The 24,589-nt window shown below is 36.5% G+C and overlaps 2 protein-coding genes across 17 annotated transcripts in view; one reads left to right on the top strand and one right to left on the bottom strand.

Annotated features, from left to right (window-relative positions):
• Positions 1–1,894: 1,894 nt before the first annotated feature.
• rbpjl (recombination signal binding protein for immunoglobulin kappa J region-like) lies at positions 1,895–22,980 on the bottom strand. Of its 14 annotated transcripts, none has more exons than XM_060868398.1 (15): positions 22,764–22,980; positions 20,813–20,930; positions 17,422–17,556; positions 17,123–17,193; positions 16,868–16,983; positions 16,050–16,224; positions 14,693–14,830; positions 14,002–14,114; positions 11,897–12,037; positions 10,150–10,305; positions 8,487–8,590; positions 7,639–7,922; positions 5,758–6,480; positions 3,232–3,442; positions 1,895–3,074 (listed from the first exon to the last, which is right to left on the bottom strand). In XM_060868398.1, exons 1-12 carry the CDS (start codon positions 22,795–22,797, stop codon positions 7,649–7,651), a joined length of 1,575 nt encoding a protein of 524 aa, XP_060724381.1. In that variant the 5' UTR covers positions 22,798–22,980; the 3' UTR covers positions 1,895–3,074; positions 3,232–3,442; positions 5,758–6,480; positions 7,639–7,648. The 14 variants fall into 14 exon arrangements, with proteins under 14 accessions (XP_060724381.1, XP_060724382.1, XP_060724385.1 ...); XM_060868399.1 differs by having other exon boundaries at positions 6,432–6,480; XM_060868402.1 differs by having other exon boundaries at positions 3,232–3,439; positions 6,432–6,480.
• The window catches only part of matn4 (matrilin 4), a 20,515-nt gene continuing 16,621 nt past the window's right edge, over positions 20,696–24,589 (top strand). For all 3 annotated transcript variants that reach the window (XM_060868393.1, XM_060868392.1, XM_060868391.1), the window contains exon 1: positions 20,696–20,862. The gene's annotated coding sequence lies outside the window, so the exon portion shown is untranslated. The remainder of the gene's footprint in view (positions 20,863–24,589) is intronic.

Here is a 24,589-nt window from a genome sequence, read left to right as displayed (position 1 = left end):
TTTGGAGTGTACAAGACAGAAGGGAATATGATAAGAAATTAACTGGTTTTGTGCCAGCCCAGCACTTTCAGACACCTTTAGCTCTATTAACACAAATGTCCAAAAATTCAAGTTTTTATACTTGTATATTAATTTTAATGCTGCTGCATTTAATCTACTTCCATTTATTTCTAATAATTGATATGGGGATGTACTTAAAAGGTTTTATTTACTCATGGAAAACTGAAAAATATTACTGGACAATGACCAACAGAATGTGTTGAGAATTCTTTGTAGCAGGGTGGGAGGAGCTTTGTCTCCACAGCTGCGTTAAATTGTTAATTAGTGGCTCTTTGTTCAGTGTGGTATCCAACAGCTCATGGGGAGATTGAGTTGATGAGTGCTTAAATTTGTAAGTTTATATTATATTAATTTCTGTATTTCTTTAAATATATTTAAGTTATGTAATGCTTAGTATTATTGTGTGCTTCATATTTGTAATCTTTGTGATTGATTTGTTGTGTTTAAATTCTAAAATATTGTTTTCTTGATTTAGATACCATACAACTCTGGTCTCATGATTGTTTGAAAATAAAATGTTAAGGAACTGGATTATTTGGAGCTTCTGTGTTTTAATGGACACACCATCCTGGTAGCACTTTGCCTGAACTACCCTCTATCCTTATCAGTAGTTTACAGAATGTGTGTGTGTATCTTCTGTAGCCCAATAGCAAATTCCCGAATCCACATCAGGTATTCCTGTTCCATTCTGAATTCTGGTTTTGAAACCTTGCCACTTCTGCCAGTGGGTTTAGATTTGCTTATAGGTTGACACTGCTTTAGAAACTGCTTTGTCCTTGGCAAGGTTTCAGTGGATCAGGAGCCACAAACACTGTCAGTAAGATAAGACTAGACCCTGTAAGGCATGTCAGTCCAGTGCATCCAGTCCCTGCACACATATCTAGGATGTCAAGACATATTTTGCAATTTTTTTTTTTGGTGTAAACAAATAAATACACATTTCATTTGTAATTTTGTCCCTTCTGTTAATGTTCCCTCCAAAGGTATTATGTCAAAAACACTCATTGTAATGAGTAATTTATAATTACTAAATATTGGAATTACATGGATACATGTGTGTAACCATGTGGTTGAGCTGCCTGTTAAAGAGTGAAACAACCTGGGACTTTATCAACACTGTAAAGTCAGAGATTCTGGGACATCATTAGATTTTGGGAGTCAGAAATATTGAAAGTTCAATAGCTGTCAAATCAGAAATTTCATAAGTAATGATATAATATATGCTTAGAAAAAAGCATTTTCAAGGTAGATATTCTGGGAATTCAATATTAAGATTCTGTGATATGAGTAGTATTGTGATATGAGAAAATGTGGGAGCTTAATAGGTATTATGATGTCAGAGATTCATATTTTCAAGGAACTATATATTGAATATAGACAAATATGTATATATATTTGTATATATGTATATCTGTCTGTCAATCTAGTATCTGTTAAGATTTTTACCCCTTTCATATGACAGAAATTATAAATGCTTTCTTAAGCATACAAAGCCTGAATGTATCCACACATGCAGCATAGCAGAAGTATGGGAAGAAGCTCCGCTATAAGAGCACAAACACTATTTCCAGTTAAACAGAAGACAGTTCTAACACCAAGCAGCTAAATTAACAGACAGAAAAAAAATATTTAAACATTTTACCACCAAGTTTTTTTTTTTTGCTGTGTTCCATCTTTTCTTACTCTGATCTGGTAATATGTGTGTGTACTGTATGTATCTATAAATACATATATAAATAATGTAATTAAGATATATTCATTTTTAAGATATACCTTTTGTATTATGTAGTTTAAGATTGTCACGATGCAGGACAAAGGCGAGTGAGGATCCAAATGCAGATTTAAAGTTTAATAGTCCAAAACACAAGAAACAGATGAACAGACAGGCAGACAGAACAAGGCAGCAAACAGGGCGAACAGGCACTCCAACATGAGGCAATGACCAACACCAGGGAAGTGAACAAACAGAGTATAAATAAGAGACAAGAACCAATCACACAGCAGAACTAATTAGAGACAAGACAACACACCTGAGGGGATGAAGGAGTACAATTAATGTCCATGGGAACAAAAGAGTGGGCGGAGCAAACAATTAACAACCGGGAAAGACAGCAGACAGAAACAGGACAGAAACACAGACAGACTCATTACAAAGATATACTCATTTTAAATAGAGCATGTCGTTTTCAAGCTCTATCTTTCAGAAATTGAGTTTTTACACTTTGTGAGTGATGCCTGAGCCACCTGTGGCTATAGTAGTCCAAGAAATAAAATTAAATTAATTAAATAAAAAGAAAAAAAAAATTAAATAAAACACACAAACATCTATAACCATGTTTATCAATTCTTAGGAATGATTCATATGGCAATGAATAAACGTTCGATTTTAACCTATATTTACAGTATTTTGCAGAATGTATAGAGGTGCTTTGAGACTAAGGATACTATCAACCAAAAACTCTGTTGGAGACACCCTCCATTTTATTTTTATTTTTTAGCAATACATAAAAACAAACAAGGAAAGAATTGTTAATTTTAGTGTGTCAGGCAGAAGTAGGTTTTACTCAAAGAATCAAAGATGTTTTGACTCCTTTTGACAAAGTTCTGGATCATTTGCAGAGCACAAATTGCATTCATAGGTAGACCTGCCAACAGAGAGATGCACCAGTCCAGTATCAAAGTTACAAGAGACTGAACAAGCACCTGAGTAGCTGTGTGGATAACAATGGCCAGATACGTCTGATGTTGTTCTTCTGATGAGAATAAATGGACATGAGGGTGTCACATTGGCAACATGCAAGGAAAAGGACAGTTGATTGTCCATGGTTAACCCAAGGTTGCGAAGTGGCTGAAGGGGAGATCAGATTGTTTTGTAGGGATATTGCATGATCCTGACCTGGGGATAAATCAACTGGGATGACCAGAAGTTCAGTTTTGTTGGGGTTAAGTTTCAGTGATGAGCTGTCATCGATGTTAATGATTGTTCAGCAGACATGCTGAGATCCGAGCAGAACCTGAGGGAAGCAAGGAGAAGATAAGCTGAGGGTCATCAGCATAGCAGTGGTAAGAGAACCCATGTGAGGACATAATTTGCCAAGAGAGTGAGTATAAAAAGAGAATAAAAGAGGAACAAGTACTGAACCCTGGGCACACCAGTCCCCTCCTTGTTACCTGATATGAGGGACCTTCCAGGTAGGAAGCAAACCATTCCAATGATAATCCTTGAATTCCAAGGCCTTTGAGGGTGGACAAGAGAGTCTTGTGGTTGACTGGGTCAAATGCTGATGAAAGGTTGAGGAGGACAACAGATGACAGCTTGGCTGATCATCAGAATGTAGTGTCTCAGAGACAGCCAAAAGGGCAATCTTTGTGGAATGTTCTGCTTTGAAGCCAGATTGCAAGAGATAGACAGACAATTGATTATAAATAATCTGTTCAATTAAATTCTTTTGTATAGCACCTTTATTAAGTGACATTGTCTAAAAGCAGCTTTACATAATCAAACAAAATGAAAATTTAAATTACTATTTATTTATAATTAGCAAGCCTTAGGTGATTATGGCAACTCTGTAGTTGCTTATTTCTAGATCTAGAGCAGGTTTCTTCAGGATGGGAATAACCTTTGCTGTCTTGAAGGTAGTTGGTACCTGACTAGATGCTATACAGTGCCTTGCAAAAGTATTCATACCCACTGAACTTTTGAACATTTTGACATATTACCACCACAAAGAAAAAAAATATTTTATTGGGATTTTATGAAATAGACCAAAAGAAAGTGGCACATAATGAAAATTATAAATGGTGTCCAAATCTTTTTTTACAAAGAAATATCTGAAAAGTGTGGTGTGCATTTGTATTCAGCCCCCTTTACTCTGATTCCCCTAACTAAAATCCAGTGAAACCAACTGCCAGCAGAAGTCACCTAATTAGTAAATAGAGTGCACCTGTGTGTAATTTAATCTCAGTATAAATACAGCTGTTCTGTCAAGCCCTCAGAAGTGTGTTAGAGAACATTAGTGAACAAACAGCATCATGAATACCAGAGAATTCACCAGACAGGTCAGGGATAAAGTTGTGGGGAAGTTTAAGGGTTAGATTATAAATTAATATCCCAAGCCTTGAACATGGCACAACTGCAAGCCTACCAAGACGGACTAGTGCACGGGGTGCATTAATCAGAGAAGCAGCCAAGAAGTCCATGGTAACTCTGGAGGAGCTGAAGAAGAGCTGTGGAAGAAGGTGCTCTGGTCAGATGAGACCAAATTTGAACTTTTTGGCCAAAATTCAGAATGTGTGGTGGAAACCCAACACTGCACAACACCCTGAACACACCATCCCCACTGTGAAACATGGTGGTGGCAGCATCATGTTGTGGGGATGCTTTTCTTCAGCAGGGACAGGGAAGCTGGTCAGAGTTGATGGGAAGATGGATGGAGCCAAATACAGGGCAATCTTAGATGAAAACCTGTTAGAGTCTGCAAAAGACTTGAGACTGGGGCAGAGGTTCACCTTCCAGCAAGACAATGACCCTAAACATACAGCCAGAGCTACAAATGAGTTCTTTAGATCAAAGCATATTCATGTGTTAGAATGGCCCACTCAAAGTCCAGACCTAAATCCAATTGAGAATCTGTGGCGAGACTTGAAAATAGTTGTTCACAGATGCTCAGCATCCAATCTGACTGAGCTTGAGCTATTTTGCAAAGAAGAATGGGCAAAGATTTCACACTCTAGTGCCACTTTTCCACCGAGGCAGTTTGAGTGCTGGTTTGGAGAAAGAGCCTAATTTAGAACCAGTTCTTTCTTTTTTGACAGACCAAGCACTGGCTAACAAGGAAAAATGGTTCTTAAGTAGCACCAAAACATTGCTGGTCTAGACTTAAGAACCGCTTGCGTTAGGGGCTGTGGGCGGGGCTACTGTTAGCGCCTTTGATAATGTACCTTAAGTATACTAATGTTCAATACACTTTTACTTTACCGCAATATGATACATTATCAGCACACATGATAGTATGTAGCTACATGCCAAGGCTAATTTTTTTCTGTGCTAATAATAAAATAACGTTATGTACTTTCTCGATTACAACCTCCTTTTATACAAATTACATGGAGCTGCACGTCCACGTTGGATTCGCCGCGTTTGGATGCCAATGTAGGTTCACAAAGCCATTGGCATTAACGGTAAAGCAACATCCGCCATTGTTGATGTATTTGTGTTTGCTGCTGCTGCGGTAATGTTGCTGGGACACGTGACACGTATACAGTGACGTCAGACTCGGCTCTGTGATGGCTCTCTAGCCAATGGAAGGGCAAACCGGTTCTTAGAAGGTTCTCCAGTGGAACCAACTTTGAACAGCACCAGTGCTAGCTCTGAACCAGCACCCGGTTCTTTTTGGTGGATAAGAGGCATAGATGTGCAAAGTTGAGACCCCAAAAGACTTGCAGCTGTAATTGCAGTGAAAGGTGGTTCTACAAAGTATTGACTCAATGGGGCTAAATACAAATGCATGCCACACTTTTCAGATTTATTTTTTAAAAAATTTTTTTTTTTTTTAAAAATTGGACACCATTTATCATTTTCCTTCTACTTCACAATTATTTGCCACTTTGTGTTGGTCTATCACATAAAATCCTAGTAAAATACTTTTTTGTTTGTGGTTGTAACGTGTCAAAATGTGAAAAAGTGGGTATGAATACTTTTGCAAGGCACTGTATTAATCCGTTAATGATTGTGGAGATGAAAGGCAGTCTGGGCTGAAGCATGGTAGAAGGGATTGGATCCAGTGGGCAGGTGGTAGGATTGGACCAGATGACTTGTAGAATCTCTTCTGCTGCTACATGCTACAGTTGATAAATGTGGCAATGGAGGAGTAGGGGAATCCTAGCTGTGAAATGTAGGTGCAGTCAGGGAAGAAGTGAGAAATCTTATTGTAAGTTCAGAGGATGAAGCAGGTGGAGCTGGGGGATCCACAGGATGCAAATGCAAATACTTTCAACATTCAAAACTTCAAGTACCAAATCACTTCTAGGTGGGAAGCTCATCTGAATGAGATTGCTGCTAACTTCCTACAGTACTTAGGAATGTTAACACTAGGTGTTAAAATTGTATGTTAAATTAATGGGAATTAACTTTTTCAGGGGAAGTACTATGGACATTTATTTTTATTATTTTTCATGCTTCTTCCTTTTTCTGTATGCTTATCCTCGGGTTTAATGGGAGTCACTGTGAACCAAACAAAAATTATCTAAAATTTGACACATCAGAATGTTTTTTGAACAAAAGAATAAACAAAACTCTAATAATCCAGCTCATCATTTTTAGAGAAAGAAGGGATGCATGTATGATCCAAAGAACACTGTGCTGTACTTACTCTCAGAAAGCTTGCGTCTGGTCATTCAGGATTGCTTTTGGGACCCCAGCTTAGGAGAAAATGCAGCACTGTGTTTTTGTGGTACTGCTTCTGGGTATCACATTGTATAGTCCACTATAACTAATAAAGTTATGTCCTTGTGTCAGGGAACGGGGTGTTTTCACAGATAAAATTCAGACCCATCCACCACCACCACCACCACCACCAACAACAACCCAAAGACAACAAACCAAGGACAACAAAATAAGAGACAAGGACTCAGCAAAAAACAGATATAAGACAAATTTAGACAAAAAAACAGATTTAGACAACTAGTCTAAATAAGGAGAACAATCACTGAAACAGAAGGCACAGATGTGTAGAGGCAGGAACAGATTAAAGATAGGGCAGGGAAAACACAGTAGTAGGGCAGGGCCAGTAGTGTTCAGACAGGGAAGTCCAAGCTGTTCCTGACACCTTGTGCAATTCAACCTAATGGCTTGATGAGTTCCATCCTAGTTTTTTCAAAGGGGACCTCAGTTAATCGGAGGATCCCACATTGCTTTTGGATTGGCCAATACTGACATTTACGACATGCTTCACTAATATCAAAGTTGCTTTCTATCATAAATAGTTAGATGAAAAGGGTAGTTTGACTGTATGTTAGCTATTCTAAAAGTGGGAATTGACAACCAACATAATTTTCGAGTCAATAGGCATTTTGAAATCATGGATTCTTGAAGTTTAATAGACCTTATGATGTCTGAGATCTAACTGAATAGAATTAAATTGCATTAGTGAAAGTCTCCACATTAAATAGGCATGATCAGAGATTATAAGATTACAATAAAAGACTACTAAACATATTTCTAGTCATTTTGAATGATTTCAAGCTTTAATATTTCTTATTGCCAGATACTTATTGCAGCAGTTGCAATGAGTGCTTTTTATTAAAAGACCTGGCAACAGCAAATTTAAATCAAGAATAAATCACAAGAATTAAACAATGGTCAAAATTAAAGTAGTTTGTAGTTGTAGTGTCACTTCTGTCATTAGTTAAATTTGAGTAGATTCAAAGTTTTTCCATTTGCTAAGATTTAATTTCCTGATGTCATTGCAACTTATTTGTTCTTGAGAATAGTGTGTCATTGGTGTTATCTTTTTTGGTGTTCACACACAAGTCCAGCATATTGGCAACTATGTAAGTTATTCCTTTTTTATGTCTTACCATCAATCTGTCAGCTCTGCAGGAACAGGTGAAAATTGGTTCTAGTGAACTCCTGGTGTATGGTGTCAATGAGTGTGTCTGAGTTGGCAGTTTTCTCAGTGGTAGGACATGGCTGAAAGGAAGAGCTTTGCTCTGGTGTGTACGTGAATGTAAAAGAGCTTCTGTAGATCATCCCATCCAATCGTATCAGAGACAAAGGGACTGTGATGGGCTGCCTGTACCATCGCCACTCTTTACTAAACACTGAAATATCAGGCACAACACACAGCAAAGACCTTGGACTCCTGACAGGAAGATAGAAGAACAATGCTGCTGTGTTATTATAGATATACATATAGATATTTTCATAAGTCAAAAAAATACAACTGCAAATCCTAATATACATTTCTGAGGTAGTTAAATCACATTGCACAAGTCAAAATGCCTTTAATGGTTTACTTTGATCTCATTTCAGAATATGTGACACACCTAAAACTGTATATTATTACTTGCTCTTTCTAATTATTTCTGAGTTAAATATGCACCTTCCCTGTGTGTAGTAAATAATACACTCCTAGTTTACCTTTGATGATATGTTGTACTGAGTAGAATTTAAGGATGCAGGTTCTTATTACTTCAACATTCGTACATGTTTGACTCAAATGGCAAAACCTTTTATCATTTATTTCTGTTAGAAAGCAGATACACTGAAAGTATCCAACTAATTAAAAAGTAGAAAACTACTTGCTCAATGTTGCTTTCTAACTTATTTTTTCTCTCAAATAAGGGCAGCTCCTTATAGTAAATACTACATATTCAAATTTTGGCAGAAAACTTAACTGAATGGAAACTGTAACCAAATTCTTTACCTGAACATAGTTTCAGCTTCCATGTTTCCAAACCAGACCTTTAGGTAAGGACAGAAATTTTCTCCATGGAGCTCTAACATGGCCACATGACCTCCTCCATTTAGCTAAAACACAGAATTACTTAAATGTGAATCCAAGGAAGTAGAATAAGACCAATAGAAGGTGATATAAAAGGTAGACATTTATGCTGTTTGTCTGGTGATATGACATTAAAATGTAATAAAATACTTCCGTGCATTTCAACTACTCTACCTTGCCAAAGGTATTAGCCATGTGGATCATGCCATGACTAAAAACATGGATCTCAAATCGTAGCTATTATATTTATTTTTTATATCAAGTTCTTATATTTATTAAACTTTATGGGTGAGCAATTGAATGGGTTTAATACAAACCACAGTAAAACCAAGTAGTCCTAAGAATTGGATATTATGTGTTTGGTGAAAAGTTCTGTAATGAAAACGCTCAGTAGATTCAGTAAATAGATATAGCAGACATGCAGTTTATGCATTAGTGAAAAAAGAGAAAATAACACCCTGAATTGAGTAAAGCTATTGTTACTGTAATAATAATTCCTTTTGAATGAAAGTATTCATAAATATTACTCTAAAGTTATTGATCAACTCTTTATTACCTTACAAATGACACAACGTTTGACTTAACTTATCTGAAAATATGGAAATTTTCACTACATTTATTACTTACATTGGATATAGAAATCTAATTAGTTGGCCAAGCAAATTTTGTTTGGAATTCAGTAGCTTGGTATGTTTATTATTATTATATTATAAAAAATAAAATAAAATAAAATTTATCATTTTTAAGCAGACTCTAATAAGAATCAGTCCCTGTTTATATACATATTGTGATTATTGTCATTTAGCAAAATTATTTGTTATTGGAAAGTCATTGAGAGTTCCCCTGTGATATGAAAACAATAGAAACTTACAGAAAATGTGTTAACTAATGTAACTAGCATAGGAATATCACAAGGAATCAGTAATTACTAACTCGGCTGATCGCAAACAGTGAAAAAATTATTTTCCTGGTCTCAAAATATTTACACGGCTAAGTAGCATAACGAACATTGTTAGGATAATGCAAAACAGAAGTCAGAAGGCAAAATTAGAATGAAAAGTACATGAAAATGAAGTCACACTGACTAGTAATTAGGGAATAAAAGCAATAAATCACTGATAGTGTTATGCAAGGAGAGAGATTTTGAAGTGATTGTATAAAAAAGGCCAGGTATTTAATAGGAGAATGGGATTCCGTAAAGGTGTGCTGAGTTAGTAAAATTAGTCCATTTCAATTATATTTAAGTGCTATAAGGGGATATTGAAACAAATTGAAATTGATATAGGTAAATTCAACTTTAGTCCGCTAGTTAACTAGTGTTACAGTGCACTGTAATTTGTTAGTGTATTTATTACTGTATTTAAGTTATTTAAATGCACAATTTAGTTGTTTAATAATTTGTTTTAATAGTGTTTAACTCCATCATTAATACATATTTTATTTACAATCAATTAATCAATCGCTCTGAACTTTTGTCTTTATAGTATACAGGATATAGTAACCCCAAGTAATTTTACCAAAAAAAACCTGAAATGTTTCCTTCATTTTTATCAAGGGTAATAGAATGTTACTTTATATGTCTGACCTCCAGTCCATTAATGATAGGGATGGGGCTGATGACAGTTGGTCTACTGGTCAGGCTCTCACTGAAGGTGTACTCAACAACTTCTGTACCAGTGATAGTCCAACATGAACCATCATTTAACAACTCACGACTGCTCTCTTTTGGACATGGAGAAGCCTATAGAAGCACGGAAATAAAAGAAACATTGCATCACTACACCATGTGTACTATATATATAGAAAAGCCTGTATATGTACAGTATGTACAAAAGGAACATGCACATTTTTGGTACAGTACTATAATTTAAAAGTATTATTAGAAATGAATTTAAAAGATGTATATTCTGTGGACAATATTTCAAGGAAATTGCTAATGATATTCTCTTTTCACACTTAACTGAGATATTTTCTGTTATAGAAATTTGCTGTATTTATATAGGTTAGGTGCTGTAAAATTAACAGCCATCATAAGCAGCAGGTGCTATATGCTGTTATTCAGCTTGTGGTATTGTAAGATATTAATAAATATGTAAAAAAAAAAAAAAAAAAAAATTATCTCATGCTAAAGCTAAGTTAACATTTACCTGAGCAGTGTCGTATATTTTAGATTAGTAGTTCTATATCTCTCTTCCTAACTGCCGGCAGTGGCGAGAATGACCTTGTGAAACATACAGTACACATCACATTATATGTAATATCTATTATTCAACTTTCCCTTTCTTTGCCTTGCTAAATAGACATCTCTGCCTTAATAAATGCAATTTTGATTTATTTCTGGCATCCTTTTTTTATAAATTAGGAAAATTATGGGACTATGTGGCACCCATTAGCTTTAAGCCAGGCATTTTCTCTATAACATTGCTATGTTTATGCGTTACTGTACTATACTTTACTGTACAACACTATACTTTCTCCACCTTAAGCACCACTTACCTTTAATTCTACCAACCTATTGGTCTCTGGCTTGACAATGTCTTTCAGAGTATTTTACACTTTCCAACATCTAGCCAACTAGTTAGTCTGTTGCTTTGTTCTAACAGCATGGGTGAGTGTTCATGCTAGCATACATGTGATCATAACCTGGGAACTAAACATAAAAAACCACAGTCGCTGACTATATCATCTCCTGAACTGAGAGCACAGCAATGTTGCCAACAAGGAAAGCTTTGCTACGAAACACTGATTCACAGTCTAAACCAAAAGGTCACTGTTTGAAAGTCCCCACGTCCAGTGTCAACTGATAAATAAAGGCATTATAGGAACTGGAAGGGGAGTCTTAGTGGCTTTCTATGGGAAATGATAACTTGTCAGAAAATGAGCTGAATTAACTGATTCAGCAACTGAGACTGCTCTGTTCATTTAGCACAGCCCTTCCTGGTCACATGCATTATAGGCCGTGGAAGGGGAGTCTTAGTGGCTTTCTATGGGAATTGATAACTTGTCAGAAAATCAGCTGAATTAACTGATTCAGCAACTGAGACTGCTCTGTTCATTTAACATAGCCCTTCCTGGTCACACTTGTTTGGGGGAAAGGATGTTATATATCTACAGTCACAGGTCTGATAATGATATGTTAAATAAATAAATCTAAGTTAAACATACTTTGATATATTTTATTTTTCTGCTAAAGATCCCTGGCATTTATCTGTGGTTCATTACAGTTACATATTTAACTAGTGATTCTAGTACATCAAAATAAAATAATTTTTAGAAGTGCAACTTCTATTTAAGTGTTTCATAACTTTTGTGAATTCTGAGTGTCATTTCACCTGGTACTGTAAGATTTTTTCATTGGAGAGGCAGAGGTACATGTGCGTGCTGTTTCTGAGTTGAAATGCACATTTATGAAGCTGGGACACTGGCTCATCTATGTCCAGGCATGCATGTTGCTTATTCACCTTACGAATCACCTTTTAAAAAAGAAAAATTGTGAATTGTATATACAACTATAAGTTACAGGTTCGATACTTCATACTTATATTTTATGGCCAAATATTTATGGACACCTGACCATAAAGGCCATATGTTAGCCTTTCCCAAACTGTTGCCACAAAGTTAACAACACACAGGTGTATAGAATGTCTTAGTTTGCTGTAGTTTAACATTTTCATTTGTTATAACTAATGGCCCTATCCCAGACATGTTCCAGCCAGACAATGCCACTGTGCACACAGCTACATCTCTAAAGAGGTTGGAATTGATTGAAAAACTGACTTCAAACCTTGAAGTCTTCCTTGCTTAACATCAGTGCCTGACCTCACTAATGCTTTGTGGCTGCATTAGTACTGTATGTGGCTACATACTAATGTATTGTGGCTACATACTAATGTATTGAGGCTACAAACCCTCACAGTCACATTTCAAAGGCTAATCACAAAGTGCGGATTAATTCTGTAATGGGATGTTCAAAATGCTCATATGAATATAATGGGCAGGTACCCACATAATTTTGGCCATTCATATATAGTTAAAAATAGTCATATAATAAAAATAACTCTGCTATTTAACACTTGGATACCTTCTTGTGTATATGCTCACACATGAATATCTTGGACTTATTTGCATAAGAAATGTGACTACAGTCCTAGCTATAGGTGACCTGTCTTTCAAAGCTGATGATGATCAACTCCTATCATCTATTTCTTTTAGTTCTATTTCTTTTTGCAGCACACATCTCTTTCCCACCTGTTGTAAAATTAACTTCAGCCACCTGATACTTGCTACTTGCATGGTCTAGTTGCTCTTGTTCATCTGACACCTGCTAGCCCAAGATTTCTGTTTGTAAATCAAAGGATATTAAATCGCAATTGCCCAACTGACTTATAACAAATCTATCAAAGATAGTTCGAGTGTGCATTTTGGTCTGTGTAGCAGGTTTTTAAACGCTAGGTAATGTTTTCCAGGCAGCTTGCCACTTTTTGCTCTTTTAACCTGCACAATATACTTCATTTAACATTAGCAAACCATCGTGTCTCTTTTAATAATTAATAAATATTGTTAATTACTTAAAATGACTAGTTACTAATGATTACTATATTACCATTGCTTTAATTCTTCAGTTCTCTATTCATGTATGACTGTCCAGCAAGCAACATATATGGTTCATTGTTGCTCTGTGTACATATACATAACCTGATCAGCCATAACATCAAAAACACTTGCCTAATATTGTGTGGGTTCCCTTTGAACTGCCTAAATAGCCTTGACTCATTGAGCCACAAGACCAAGGTATGCTGCCAGGTGAACACCATGAACTCTGTCATAATTCCTGAACAATTACTGCAGTGTGGCAGGGTGCATTATACTTTTGAAATATAGTTGCCACAAAGGGGTGTACTTGGTCTGCAACAATGTTTAAGGTAAATGGTACATGTCAAATTAACATTCACAATCACGCCAGCAGAAATGGTTTCCCACCAGAACATTTTTCCTTCTTCCTATAGTGCATCCTGGTGCCATCTTTCCCTGGGTGAATGATGCACATACACCTGGCAATCCTCATGATAAAAAAGAACATGATACATCATACCAGGCCAACTTCTTTCATTTCTCGTTGGTTCAATCTTGATGGTTACGTGCCCATTGCAGGAGCATATTCACAGGAGTCACAGGGAGTCTATGCTCTTCTTTGCAGCACCAAATGCTGCAAGTTCAGTGCATGTGCATCTTCAGTGACAATTGCAGAAATGGCCAGTAAGGTGTCTTATAAGTGTAATAAGCATTTTTTATGAAAATTTGTCATTTTTTATATTGGTTAACTTTATAAGTAGTTCACTTACTTTATTGTCCTTAGGTTTGATTCAAGTCTAAAAAACAAACAATGAAGCAATTCAGCAATTAAGAAATCTATAAAAGAGAGAACTGAAGTATATACCATGGGTGGCAGTGCAACTCCTGAAATGGTGCACACCAGCTGAACCACAGAGCCGTAACAGATATAACTTTCACACAAAGAATAATCACTGCGGTCAGTCTGCTGATCCTCCACTTCAGAGAGACAAAAACAGAAGGATGGATGATCAATATTGGCCTGTATACCAATGCAAATTTTTGAAAAATACATTTTTATATGTTTTACATATTAGAATCACATGTACATTGTAGAAAAAAAACAAAATAAATATAAAAGAAACAATAGGAATTAAACAATATTGGCAAATTTCTATTTTCCTAAACACATCTTTTTCTGCAGGATGGGCTTTTTTCAAGCATCCCTTCCATTCATCTTGTTATTATGAAATTTATGTCTAACCAGACTAGGATTTAGATTTTTTGAAACTTTTTTATTATAGCCTTGTTAACATTATTATAATTTTTATTCATTATGAGACTTGGGTAGATTTTGTATTGGTCACGTGCAATGGGTTAATGGCAAATAAGTTTGTTAATGGAATGATAAGTTGTTTCTCTGACTGTCTGTTTCATTAATCTGAATTATGAGTATGCTGTGCTGAGATTTGTCCACCACTACATAATATATAACTATAACTATATAATAAAGCTAATGAGTGCATCTCCACATTATCAGTGATCTTATGGAAAAAGAGAAAGTGATAAAATCTGACCTAGAATGACAGTAAAAGCAGTCCATTGTCTGGCACTAGCCACAAAAGCTCCACCCTCCACAGCAAGGTAACGCGTACTGACTGTCTGAGACCTCAGGCGATTAAACAATGACACTCTTGAACCCGATGGGATACATACTGAAAACACATATAGAGAAACGTAAGTAAAGTTAAATATACCAACACACAGGCACATGCCAACAGCAAAGACTGACATAGTCAACCTTCTGTTTTATTAGTCACAAATTCATCTCATTGTGTCTCTTTCCCACCAGAGGGTGAGGAATTCAACGTCACGTTGCCACCACTGAGACATTTACAGCACTTCTTTGTTTTCCTGAGATCTTCTTGCAGGACAAGACTGCCAATGTCAATAGAAATTGACCTTAACCGTATGTTTTAGGATCAAATAACCAAAGGTCAAATGCTTAACTTCCTTGGGTGCTGGATAGGGTTCTACTACTTTATAGAACATGGTCCTAAGACTTGGAGTTACATTAATCTTTATATAGCATAGAAACAAATAAGCATAATGTAAATTGGAAAATTTATAAATAAACCATTCATGACCAGTAATAATTAAACAGGGTATAGGCAAAACACCACTCACTCACTCACTCACTCACTCACTCACTAACTCACTCACTAACTCACTCACTCACTTTTTGTAACCACTTTAACCGTGTCAGAGTTGTGGTGGATATGGAGCCTTGAAGCCTGTAGGGATGCTAGTTCATTGCAAGGCAAGGCAAAGTTTTACTCTCTGGTAAGAACTAGGCTTAATAGAATATACTGTAAGAATATTTAAAATAGTTTAATGTTTTCCTTAAGTTATGAAGGCAGAGATACCTAGATTCTGATTTCAGTGATGTTAAGGATGTGTCAAAATCTGCTGGTTAATTTTTCTTTAGTTGTTATTTATTGTTATTTTTGGATATATTATTGTTTTATATTATTGTTATATTTTTTGTATTGTTATATTTGGATATATCCCTTTCCACTAAGATAATTGGGGAAATATGAATATGTCAGAAAAAAAATGGGTGAAAATCACAGGCAGGCCAAGCCTGTTATTATAGTAGTCCAGAAACCAAGTATTCATTTGATGACCAGCAGAGAAGAAAACCATTGAACTGAAATTACTAAAATGAATATAGTTCTGTATGAATGTAAGATTCAAGTAAGAGCATATTAATAAATATAACAATTCATCCATTAAAATGAAATTTTCTATCAGTGTTATGTGAATCACTGTATTTGAAACCTTATCAGATTCTAATCTTTCTCACTTTCACACCACTGTAGATGTGGCCAGAACCTACTTCTATTCACCACATGATACAATCAAGCAACTCACAATCTGCATTCTTCATGGATTGTCTTTTCTGTGATGGTTTGGAGATGACTTTAATAAGTCCACTTTGGAAAGATCCGATCTCCTGCCCTCCACTTTGAAACAGACGAAGCAGCAAACGGAAGTGTTTCCGTTTATCTGTATCTGAGATATACAGGGTTTTGGCGCAGGCAAACATCTAAAATTATGATTTAAACATAAAAGAAAATTTATTAAAGCATCAGACAAGCAATATTCATTTCTCACAAGTAAATTTACTTACTCGTTTAAAATATAGCAGGCCTATGATGGTGGCCCTGGAATAGTGAACTGAATATTAACTAAAATTATTAATATATTTTTTACTTGCATACTGAATCAAAATATTATTAGACTTATACCATTAACCAAAATAAGGGTGCATTTTGAAAGGGGTCAAATATAGAGGAAAAAAGATAGACCAGCAGTAGACACCCTGCCAAATGACACTCAAATTTGTTTGGGAAAGCACAAAATATAAAATATTAGTAGGGTCAGATATGAGGAAGAATGGTTTGGAGGCAACAAGGTGTATAAAATGATCAGACCAAAACTAAATCTGCATGAAAGCAAGATAATTCAACAAAATAAGTAAGTTGCTTGTTGGAGCTGTTAAACTTTCCACATTTCAATTAACAGCTATGGAGGAACATCAGTGAAATGCATACACAGCAAAAAGTAAGATGAATTGTAGTTTGAACTAATTCCTTTAATATAGCAGTTCCTTTAATACAAATATTTCTAGCTGGAGCTCCTGTTGTTCAATCCATATTTTTAAGATGGAGTCTAAAGTATTGTTGTACCCTTCTTTCTGTTTGTTCTTCAAAGCTCAGCTTGAATTTGTCTGCTTGTGTCCCAGGGGAGCCATCCAGACCCATATATCCCCATACACGGCAACTAGATTCACCAAGACCTGATGCTTGGCACAGAGATAATTGTTATGCAATCATTCCATTCTGTGTTTATAATACAGTCCTGCTAAATTCAACATATTTCACTCATGATATAAGCTAAAATTGCAATCATGATTAAACCGTAGAAGTGTCTGCCTCACAAACCTTTGAGATGTTCTTTTCTGAGATTCCATCCATCTCCACAGAGGTAAACACAAGGAGGAGGACAGAAAAATCTGTTGTACAATTACCAAATTGCTAAATACAAAATTAACTTACTTTATTTTATACTTTACCTTAACTGACTTTATTTTTTCTGATATAACATGGCCGCATACCTACTCTGTTTAAAACAAATTCCACTGAAAAATAATCTAGCAACATAAATTTTAAGCTAGACAGAGAATTTAGATTTTACAAAAATTCGAAAAAGTCAATTAAGGATTAATTCTTTTTTCTCTTACCGTTTCTCATTTCCATAAGACTTCTGAGCCACTCTGGCATGGAGAATGAGCACTGATTGGTCAGGTCTGTACTGAAGGTATTGTGTCACAGAGTCTCTGCTTATTCTTGGCATTAAATCAAAACTTTGATCCACCCTATGGATGTAGAGAATTATACAGTAAATTATTTTTGTTTGAGCATATTAATATTAATTATATTATAATATGTGGTACAGGATGTGCTATATTAAATATATAACAAAACAGCTAACAAACAAAACAAAAGAATGCACAGGTTTTGGGGTTTTTTATAAGAAAAAAATATATATATATACTTTCATAATAATTTTCCATAAAATAATATTATGTTCCACATTACTAAAGGTAGAACTATTAAATGAAGCAAATTAAAAGAGTTAAAAGTTAAGGACACTCATACACACACACACACACACACACACACACGCACACACACACACAATACAGAGCAGTAAGTAAGCTAACTGGTGGTTAGCTTTAATAGCCATAATAAGGTCATTAGACCAGGTATCTGCAGATACAGATGAATTGCATCTAAAAATGGTGGCTTTCTGCAGTTTTAGTGAGCTGTCCTCTGTCCTTATTTAGAATAAGTCCCATTTGCTCAAAATTTTTTTATTAATGTATAGTTTAATCTTGTCAAAGAAACAGTTTAATAATAAACAGTATTAATGAAATGAAATAAAAGAACAGTATAGTATATTAGCCTTAAACCTACACCAGGTTACCTGGTAACCTGGTCCCCTGAGAATGGAAGAAGACACTGTGTCAGGGCTACCGCTATTGGAATGCTTCTTTGAGGAAGTTGTGTCTGAAACTCTGTGTGCACACAGATCAATATAATGGCTCGGGAAGGACATTTGATGAAGTGATTACGTGCCAGCAAGTCCATATAAGGGCATCCATGTCACATTACTCCAGCTTCGTGACCAGCGACGCTGCGTCTTGTTCTCTTCTTAGGGAACCGGGTTATATAAGTAAGGGAGGGAACTTTCGAGGGAACTCGCCACTGCATCAGGGCTGAGGCTATGGGAACACCAATACCCATGCCGTCATGCACCGATCAATGACAGAACCTGTGAGAGAGCTCGAGTGGACTGGGAACAGAACAGCAATAGCCCTGCAGAACCTGGGACCTTGGAGTGGGGTCCAGGTCCAGGTTATAGAACCTGATAAAGGTGTGTGGAGAGGACCAACCCGCTGCATCACAAATATCATAATATAAATGAAGGGCTAAGGCAAACACCTGGCTAAGGCACTGGACAAGGTGATATCCCTAGTGGAGTGAGCATTTATGCCGAGAGGCGAGGCAAGACCACGTGCCTCATTTTTCTGAGTAATGGCCTCCACTACCCAGTGTGCCAGGTGCTGCATGGAAACCGAATTACCCCTGTTTCATGAGTTACACCATGAGCTTGAGAGGTGGACATAAGTTTTCAAGGCTCTTACTGGGCAAAGCAAACGCAGCCTCTCCTGCTCCACCAACTCATGGGGCGGAGGACAGTAGGCCTGCAGGATGACTGGACAACAAGCCATCCTGGGCACCTTAGGGACATCCTGCCCTGGGGTGCCTTCTTCAGGTAAGAAAGGGGGCTTCCAGTAGCCCCTCCAGGACCAGAGAGAGGTACCAAAAAAGTTTGTTGTCTGCAGGAAAGTCTCAGCTGCCTGACGCCGCGCAGAAAGGTGAGCGACCAGAGGTTGCCTACCAAAGGAGGCCCCGAGGACAGGTTTGTGGTTTGCAGCGATGGCGGCCAGGTACACCTCAAATGTAGATGGGGACAGGCCCAGAGAAAAGCAAGACTGCAGTAACTCCAGCACTGTACCGACCGGGCAGTGAACTGTATCCTGTCAGTGTTCCTCGCACACTGGCAAAAAAGCCTCCACTTCAGAGCATACAGCTTCCTAGTGGAGGGAGCCCCAGCATTCAATAGAGCCTACCTCTAGGAACTGGTCCACTTTGGGGGCCAGACCCAGAGCTTCCACATCTCGAAATGGGGGTGTGAGATTGCCCCTTGGTCCTGAGAGAGGAGATCATTTCTCACGGGAACCTCCCATTGAGTGTCGTCTAGGGGGGAGACTAGAACTGTGACCCAAACTTAAGAGGGCCAACGAGGAGCAACTAGGAGAAGGTTGACTCTGTCATGGAGCAATCTGAGCCTCAGCCATGTCTGTACCAAGGCATCCAGGCCCAGAGGGGCTGGATGAGAGAGGGAAAACCACAGAGGGCAGTGGGCCGACTCCTTGGAGGAAAACAGATCCACTTCCACCTGGCCGAAAATATGCCAAATTCGCTCCACCCCAGGGGTGGAGACCCCACTCCACGGGACTCAGCACCTGCCTCTAAAGGAAGTCTGAAAATCGCTCTCAGCAAAAGAAAGAAATTCTTCCATCTACACAATCTGGCATCTAGAATCACACAATTTTGTAAACTGAAATAAACTGATAACAATAATTATACAAACAAAATTATACCCACAAAATTAAAAAAAAACTTTTACACTCTAATGTTACAATAACAACAACATAAAAATTAAATACAACAAAGAAAGCAGGTGCTCACAAAATATGACCGTAATGATGATAATCTGCCCATTGAAACAGGGAGAAGACTTAAAAGCTATATAGTCTTAAATAAACAGTGCAATAGATGCACACTGTATCTCATCTTGTTTAATGTAATATTTACAGATGTACTTACTTTCAGTATTTTGTTGGTTTTAATTCTTATTCTCATAATCATTATCTTGGCATCAACGTGTCATGACCCTTTCTTTCACCTACATGAATTCCTGTATTACAGATTAATTTATTGTGAATTTCACTACTTTTAATGTGTTTCTGGGACATTACTTGACTTATGGTAGTATATCACTGATAACAATGGACAAATAGGCATCTGATTTGAGCAGGATCAGGTGTGTGTGTGTGTGTGTGTGTGTGTGAGAGAGAGAGAGATTGTATACAAAAATACCAGCTTAAAAAACACACATCTATACGTCTTGAAAATTGAATCACCCAACAAGTAATGTTTTTAAGCATATTTAGACAGAGAGAAAAGGAAAAGGAGAAGATGAAGGAAGGTTTCAGAGGGGGTGGGTCCACATAAGCTTCCCCACGCATTTAATCCGAAACCGATGTCCTGCAAATCCATTCTGTGTCTTTGCTATAGGTTATGAATGGACTCTATTATTATAGCGTTCTGAGTAGTCTCTTCATCGTTTTCAGTCATTTTGGCTCAGTCTGAAAAAGAGGGGATAGTGTCCAATCGCGTCAGGACTCTCCAGACAACACAGCAGTGTACAACTGAGAGAGGGGAAACACAGCAGTGTATAACTGAGAGAGGAGAAGTGAGAGCGTTGTGTGATTAGTCTACCTGTCCCATCTCACTGGCTGCGTCTCATTTCCTCCCTGCACTTCGCCAAGGTGAGTGAAGGCTGATACTTCAGCTCCGTACACGTGCGCGGACACAACAAAATCCTTATTCTGTAGCCCTGAAAAGAAAGACTTTTATTTTATTTTTTATACAATATGGATATGTACTTTATAACAAACAGATACTCGTTGGTAGGGGAGTTTGGCTCGTTTGAAATTGTGTGTAATATCTGAATAACAAAATCCAATTGTATTTAAACTGTAAAATGTTTGTGAATTTTGCATGATAGCTGCGAATTCTGCGCTTACTTTAGCGTGAATGCACGCTAGCGCTGGACGCAGTTCGAAAATGTGCCACCAATTTATGAATGAAGTGGTACAACACGCTTTATTATTATTTACCTAATCATTTCAGTTAAATTTTTATATTTCTTAGTCTAAAATAATCCCCTAGTCGCAGAGTTAATTTCGTCCCATTCACTTTTGTTTTTAAGAATGAAAGGCTGCTTACATAGAGGAATTCTCTCTATATATATAAACAGGGACTGATTCTTATTAGATTAGAGTCTGCTTAAAAATTATCTATTTTATTTTATTTTTTATTTGTGGCTAGCCTAAGCTGCACTATATCATGTCTGGAAATCCATTGATGAAGCATGTAAGGATAATGGACTAATGGCCATTCACTAGGTTATTCAATTATCTAGCAGAAGTAAGTTTAAAGTGACTAAACTTATTTTAATCTTAAATGTGTTTTGCAGTGAAAATTTTTTTTTGGAAATGGAAAATGTTTTAAAATACACAAATATACACTCTTGATAATTTGCTTTCTACTAGATAGCAAAAAAATGCCCTCCGTAGTACTACTACTCATGGTCCTCCCTTATTACTACTAATAACATTTAACTGAAGAATCCAGACACATACTGTCTTTGATGTTCTCAGCTGTATTGGGTGTGCAATGGCTTGCTGGAGACAAAGCCACGGTATAAATTGCAAACAGTAGCCAACATCTGCTTCCAATTACCCTCAAACAAGAAGTTGCTGTTTCTTAACCTAGAGCTACTATATACCTGTCCGTCATCCCTAAGTAATAGAAACATAGCTCTCAAATTCTCTGGTAAAACCCTCTTCTGTAGTGAGACCCCCTTTTCCTTTGCCAGTGCCCCAGTTTTAGCTGAGCATAATGTGTGTAATATGAGTGCTTCTCCTGTGGTTATTCTGCTGGGCTTGATGTACACATGCTCATACATGGAGAAAGAGTGCTTTCATTTACTTGTCAGTAGTCCTTTGAATTAAAAGCCATTCAATTTCATCTTCTGCACTTCATATATTTTGGAGATATTATTTTGCTCATTAACAATATGAGCTTTCCAAAGTTTTCTGAAATTGTCTGAACAAATGAAAAATGTCAACAGTTTTGCATTAAACACAGTGGTCATAGCTTTTTCTTACAGCTAAATTTGTATGAAAGTTTATTTTGCTTATTAGTCCAGAAAGTTATGTGTAAGCCTGTGTTGACTAATCAACAGAAAGTTAAATCAACTAGGAAGTTAAGTCCAGGTTTTCAGGACAAGTATTAGCGTTTTTTTTTGTCTTTTTTTGTTGGAAAAATGTGCAGGTAGAAAAATGTTTAAAATGTGCAGGTAGAAAGACTTTAAGTCTTTAAGTTTGCATAAAAATAAAACAGAATTTTATATATTATCAAGTAATAGTGATTTTGTTGTATTTCTTAGTAAGTCTTTGTCACATTATATACATTTACATTTATATATATATTTATGTCATTTAATGTAAGTTTGCTCATCCCGTTTAATAATTCCAAACACAAGATTCTATTAAAAATTTAACAAAATTATTCTCTTTTTTATCTTCTGGGAAGTTCATGTCTATTTAAAGTGTGAATTGTATGTGATATAGATAGCAGTCCAGCCATGGAATACTTCACTCACCAACTTCTCTTTGAGCTTCATTTTGTTCCTGCATGACTCCCAGTCGCAGTTTTCTTCATGTATATTGTTGTGCTCTTTTTCCCCACTTTATACTGTACTGTATACAGTTCTGCACTTCATTACACCCATTTTTCTGACCTATCTGCTATGAGTAGATGGTATATTCATGAGTCTTATACTGTAAGAGTCTTTATTACCTGCTGTTGTGGCATTGGTGTTGAACTCTGGCCGGTGTGTGCCAACCCCTGTGTACATTTGTTTTGAGAGATAATAACCTGCATCCAGGTGTGCAGTTCTCATGCCCCAGTTTGCTTTACAAATAGTATCTGAAACAAGTAAATACAAGGACTCTACAGAATATAAACATGGACATCGCCTGAATGAAGAATTCATTTTGCTAAGAGTTTCTTTATATGTATAGTTTAGATTTTATTGCTTAGACATAAGTTTCCAAGTAGAGTAGAATGGAAAAATTAAGTACCATTCTTATAACAAATAAGTATTTTCATATCCATTATGATTGTAACAAACAGCATTCTTACAGTGGATTTACAACAATTTAATATTTCTGTGAGGTGAAAGTTGTGTAATCACTTTTATTCCCAATGACTGGGCTGACATGAGCAATTTTCAGAAAATGTATGTTGTGAGTTTCTTAACCTGCATCTTCCAAGATCCTCATGAGAATTTTTGTTTTGTGTAATAGCACCTTATATGTATGTGTATAAGGTTATATGTGTGTGTGTGTGTGTGCGTGTGTGTATTATTTAGTTTTCTCAGCATGACCAGGGCAGTAGTTCATAAAACTACACTTTTTTTATAAGACTTATATGGATACTTAAAGGGTTTTTACCTTCCCAAAAAGGTTTACTTGAAAACTGTTGTAGGGTTTAAAGACAATTTGAATAAAAATTCCAAATTTTTTATTAGAAAATCAACAGTTTTTACACACACAACCTTTTATGAATAGAATGTCTATGTGCATGGCTGAGTATCTCTTAACTACTCAGGGATGTTATCTTGACATGAAGCACACATGTATTCACACACACACACACACACACAGGGGCTCTTTGTATCAGTCAGACATAATGGAAAAAGTCTGGTGATGTTGAAAAGACTAGTGTGGTTCAGTGGAATCCCAAAGGGAACACAAAAACAAACAGTTACACAACCTTTTACCTCATCACACTGTATATATAAAGTAGAAGGAAAAGCACAGCAGAAGGTCCCAAGGACTGCATATGAATTAGGTAGATAACTACACATGTTTAAAAGTACATTTCTCACTCACTTTCTACATCCAATTTAAGTTTAGAGTTTGCTGATGAGGATTATAATCAAAGCTGTAGTTCAGTTACAAATTCCATATAGGAGGGTATTAATGGCAAACAGAAAAATGCTAAAGTAAGCATTTTTCTGTTTGCCATTAATACCCTCCTATATGGAATTTGTAATTGAACTCTATGCCAAGTCCTAAAACAACACTGCTTTTAGCTTCCACAAACAGTGATAACACTTCTCAGACCTTCTAAGACCTCTGAGAATAGCCATGTTTCTGGTCTCATATTACATGCAGCATGCCTTTTATAAGATTAACTGTGCAGACATTGTTACTTTCCTGTAATTACCTTGCACTGTGTTTGAACTAACAACCTGTTAGCAAGCAAGTCATTTATGAGTTGAATAATTTTTCTGTGTTACTGACATCTGGTTGGAACTTCTGTGTGTTCCATTGTAATTTTATAGCAGTACCGGGTTGGAATGAGCAGCTGTTTTTAAAATATATGCCTTATACTCTGAACTAGAACTGTCTTTTTCTCTTG

This window comes from Tachysurus vachellii, chromosome 4, assembly GCF_030014155.1.
Source record: "Tachysurus vachellii isolate PV-2020 chromosome 4, HZAU_Pvac_v1, whole genome shotgun sequence".
In the NCBI taxonomy this organism is placed as follows: domain Eukaryota; kingdom Metazoa; phylum Chordata; class Actinopteri; order Siluriformes; family Bagridae; genus Tachysurus; species Tachysurus vachellii.
The sequence above is the reverse complement of the archived record's forward strand: the minus strand, read 5'-3'. Positions and strand labels throughout refer to the sequence as shown.

What these genes read in the sequence shown, in the direction of transcription:
- rbpjl (XM_060868394.1), bottom strand. Translation starts at nt 22,797, where the DNA reads ATGCAGGAACAAAATGAAGCTCAAAGAGAAGTTG. An exon ending in CAGCCAGTGAGATGGGACAG is followed by an intron (nt 17,557 to 20,812) that starts GTAGACTAATCA and finishes CTACATCCATAG; the next exon opens with GGTGGATCAAAGTTTTGATT. An exon ending in CTATCATTAATGGACTGGAG is followed by an intron (nt 8,591 to 10,149) that starts GTCAGACATATA and finishes TCTGTGTTTTAG; the next exon opens with CTAAATGGAGGAGGTCATGT.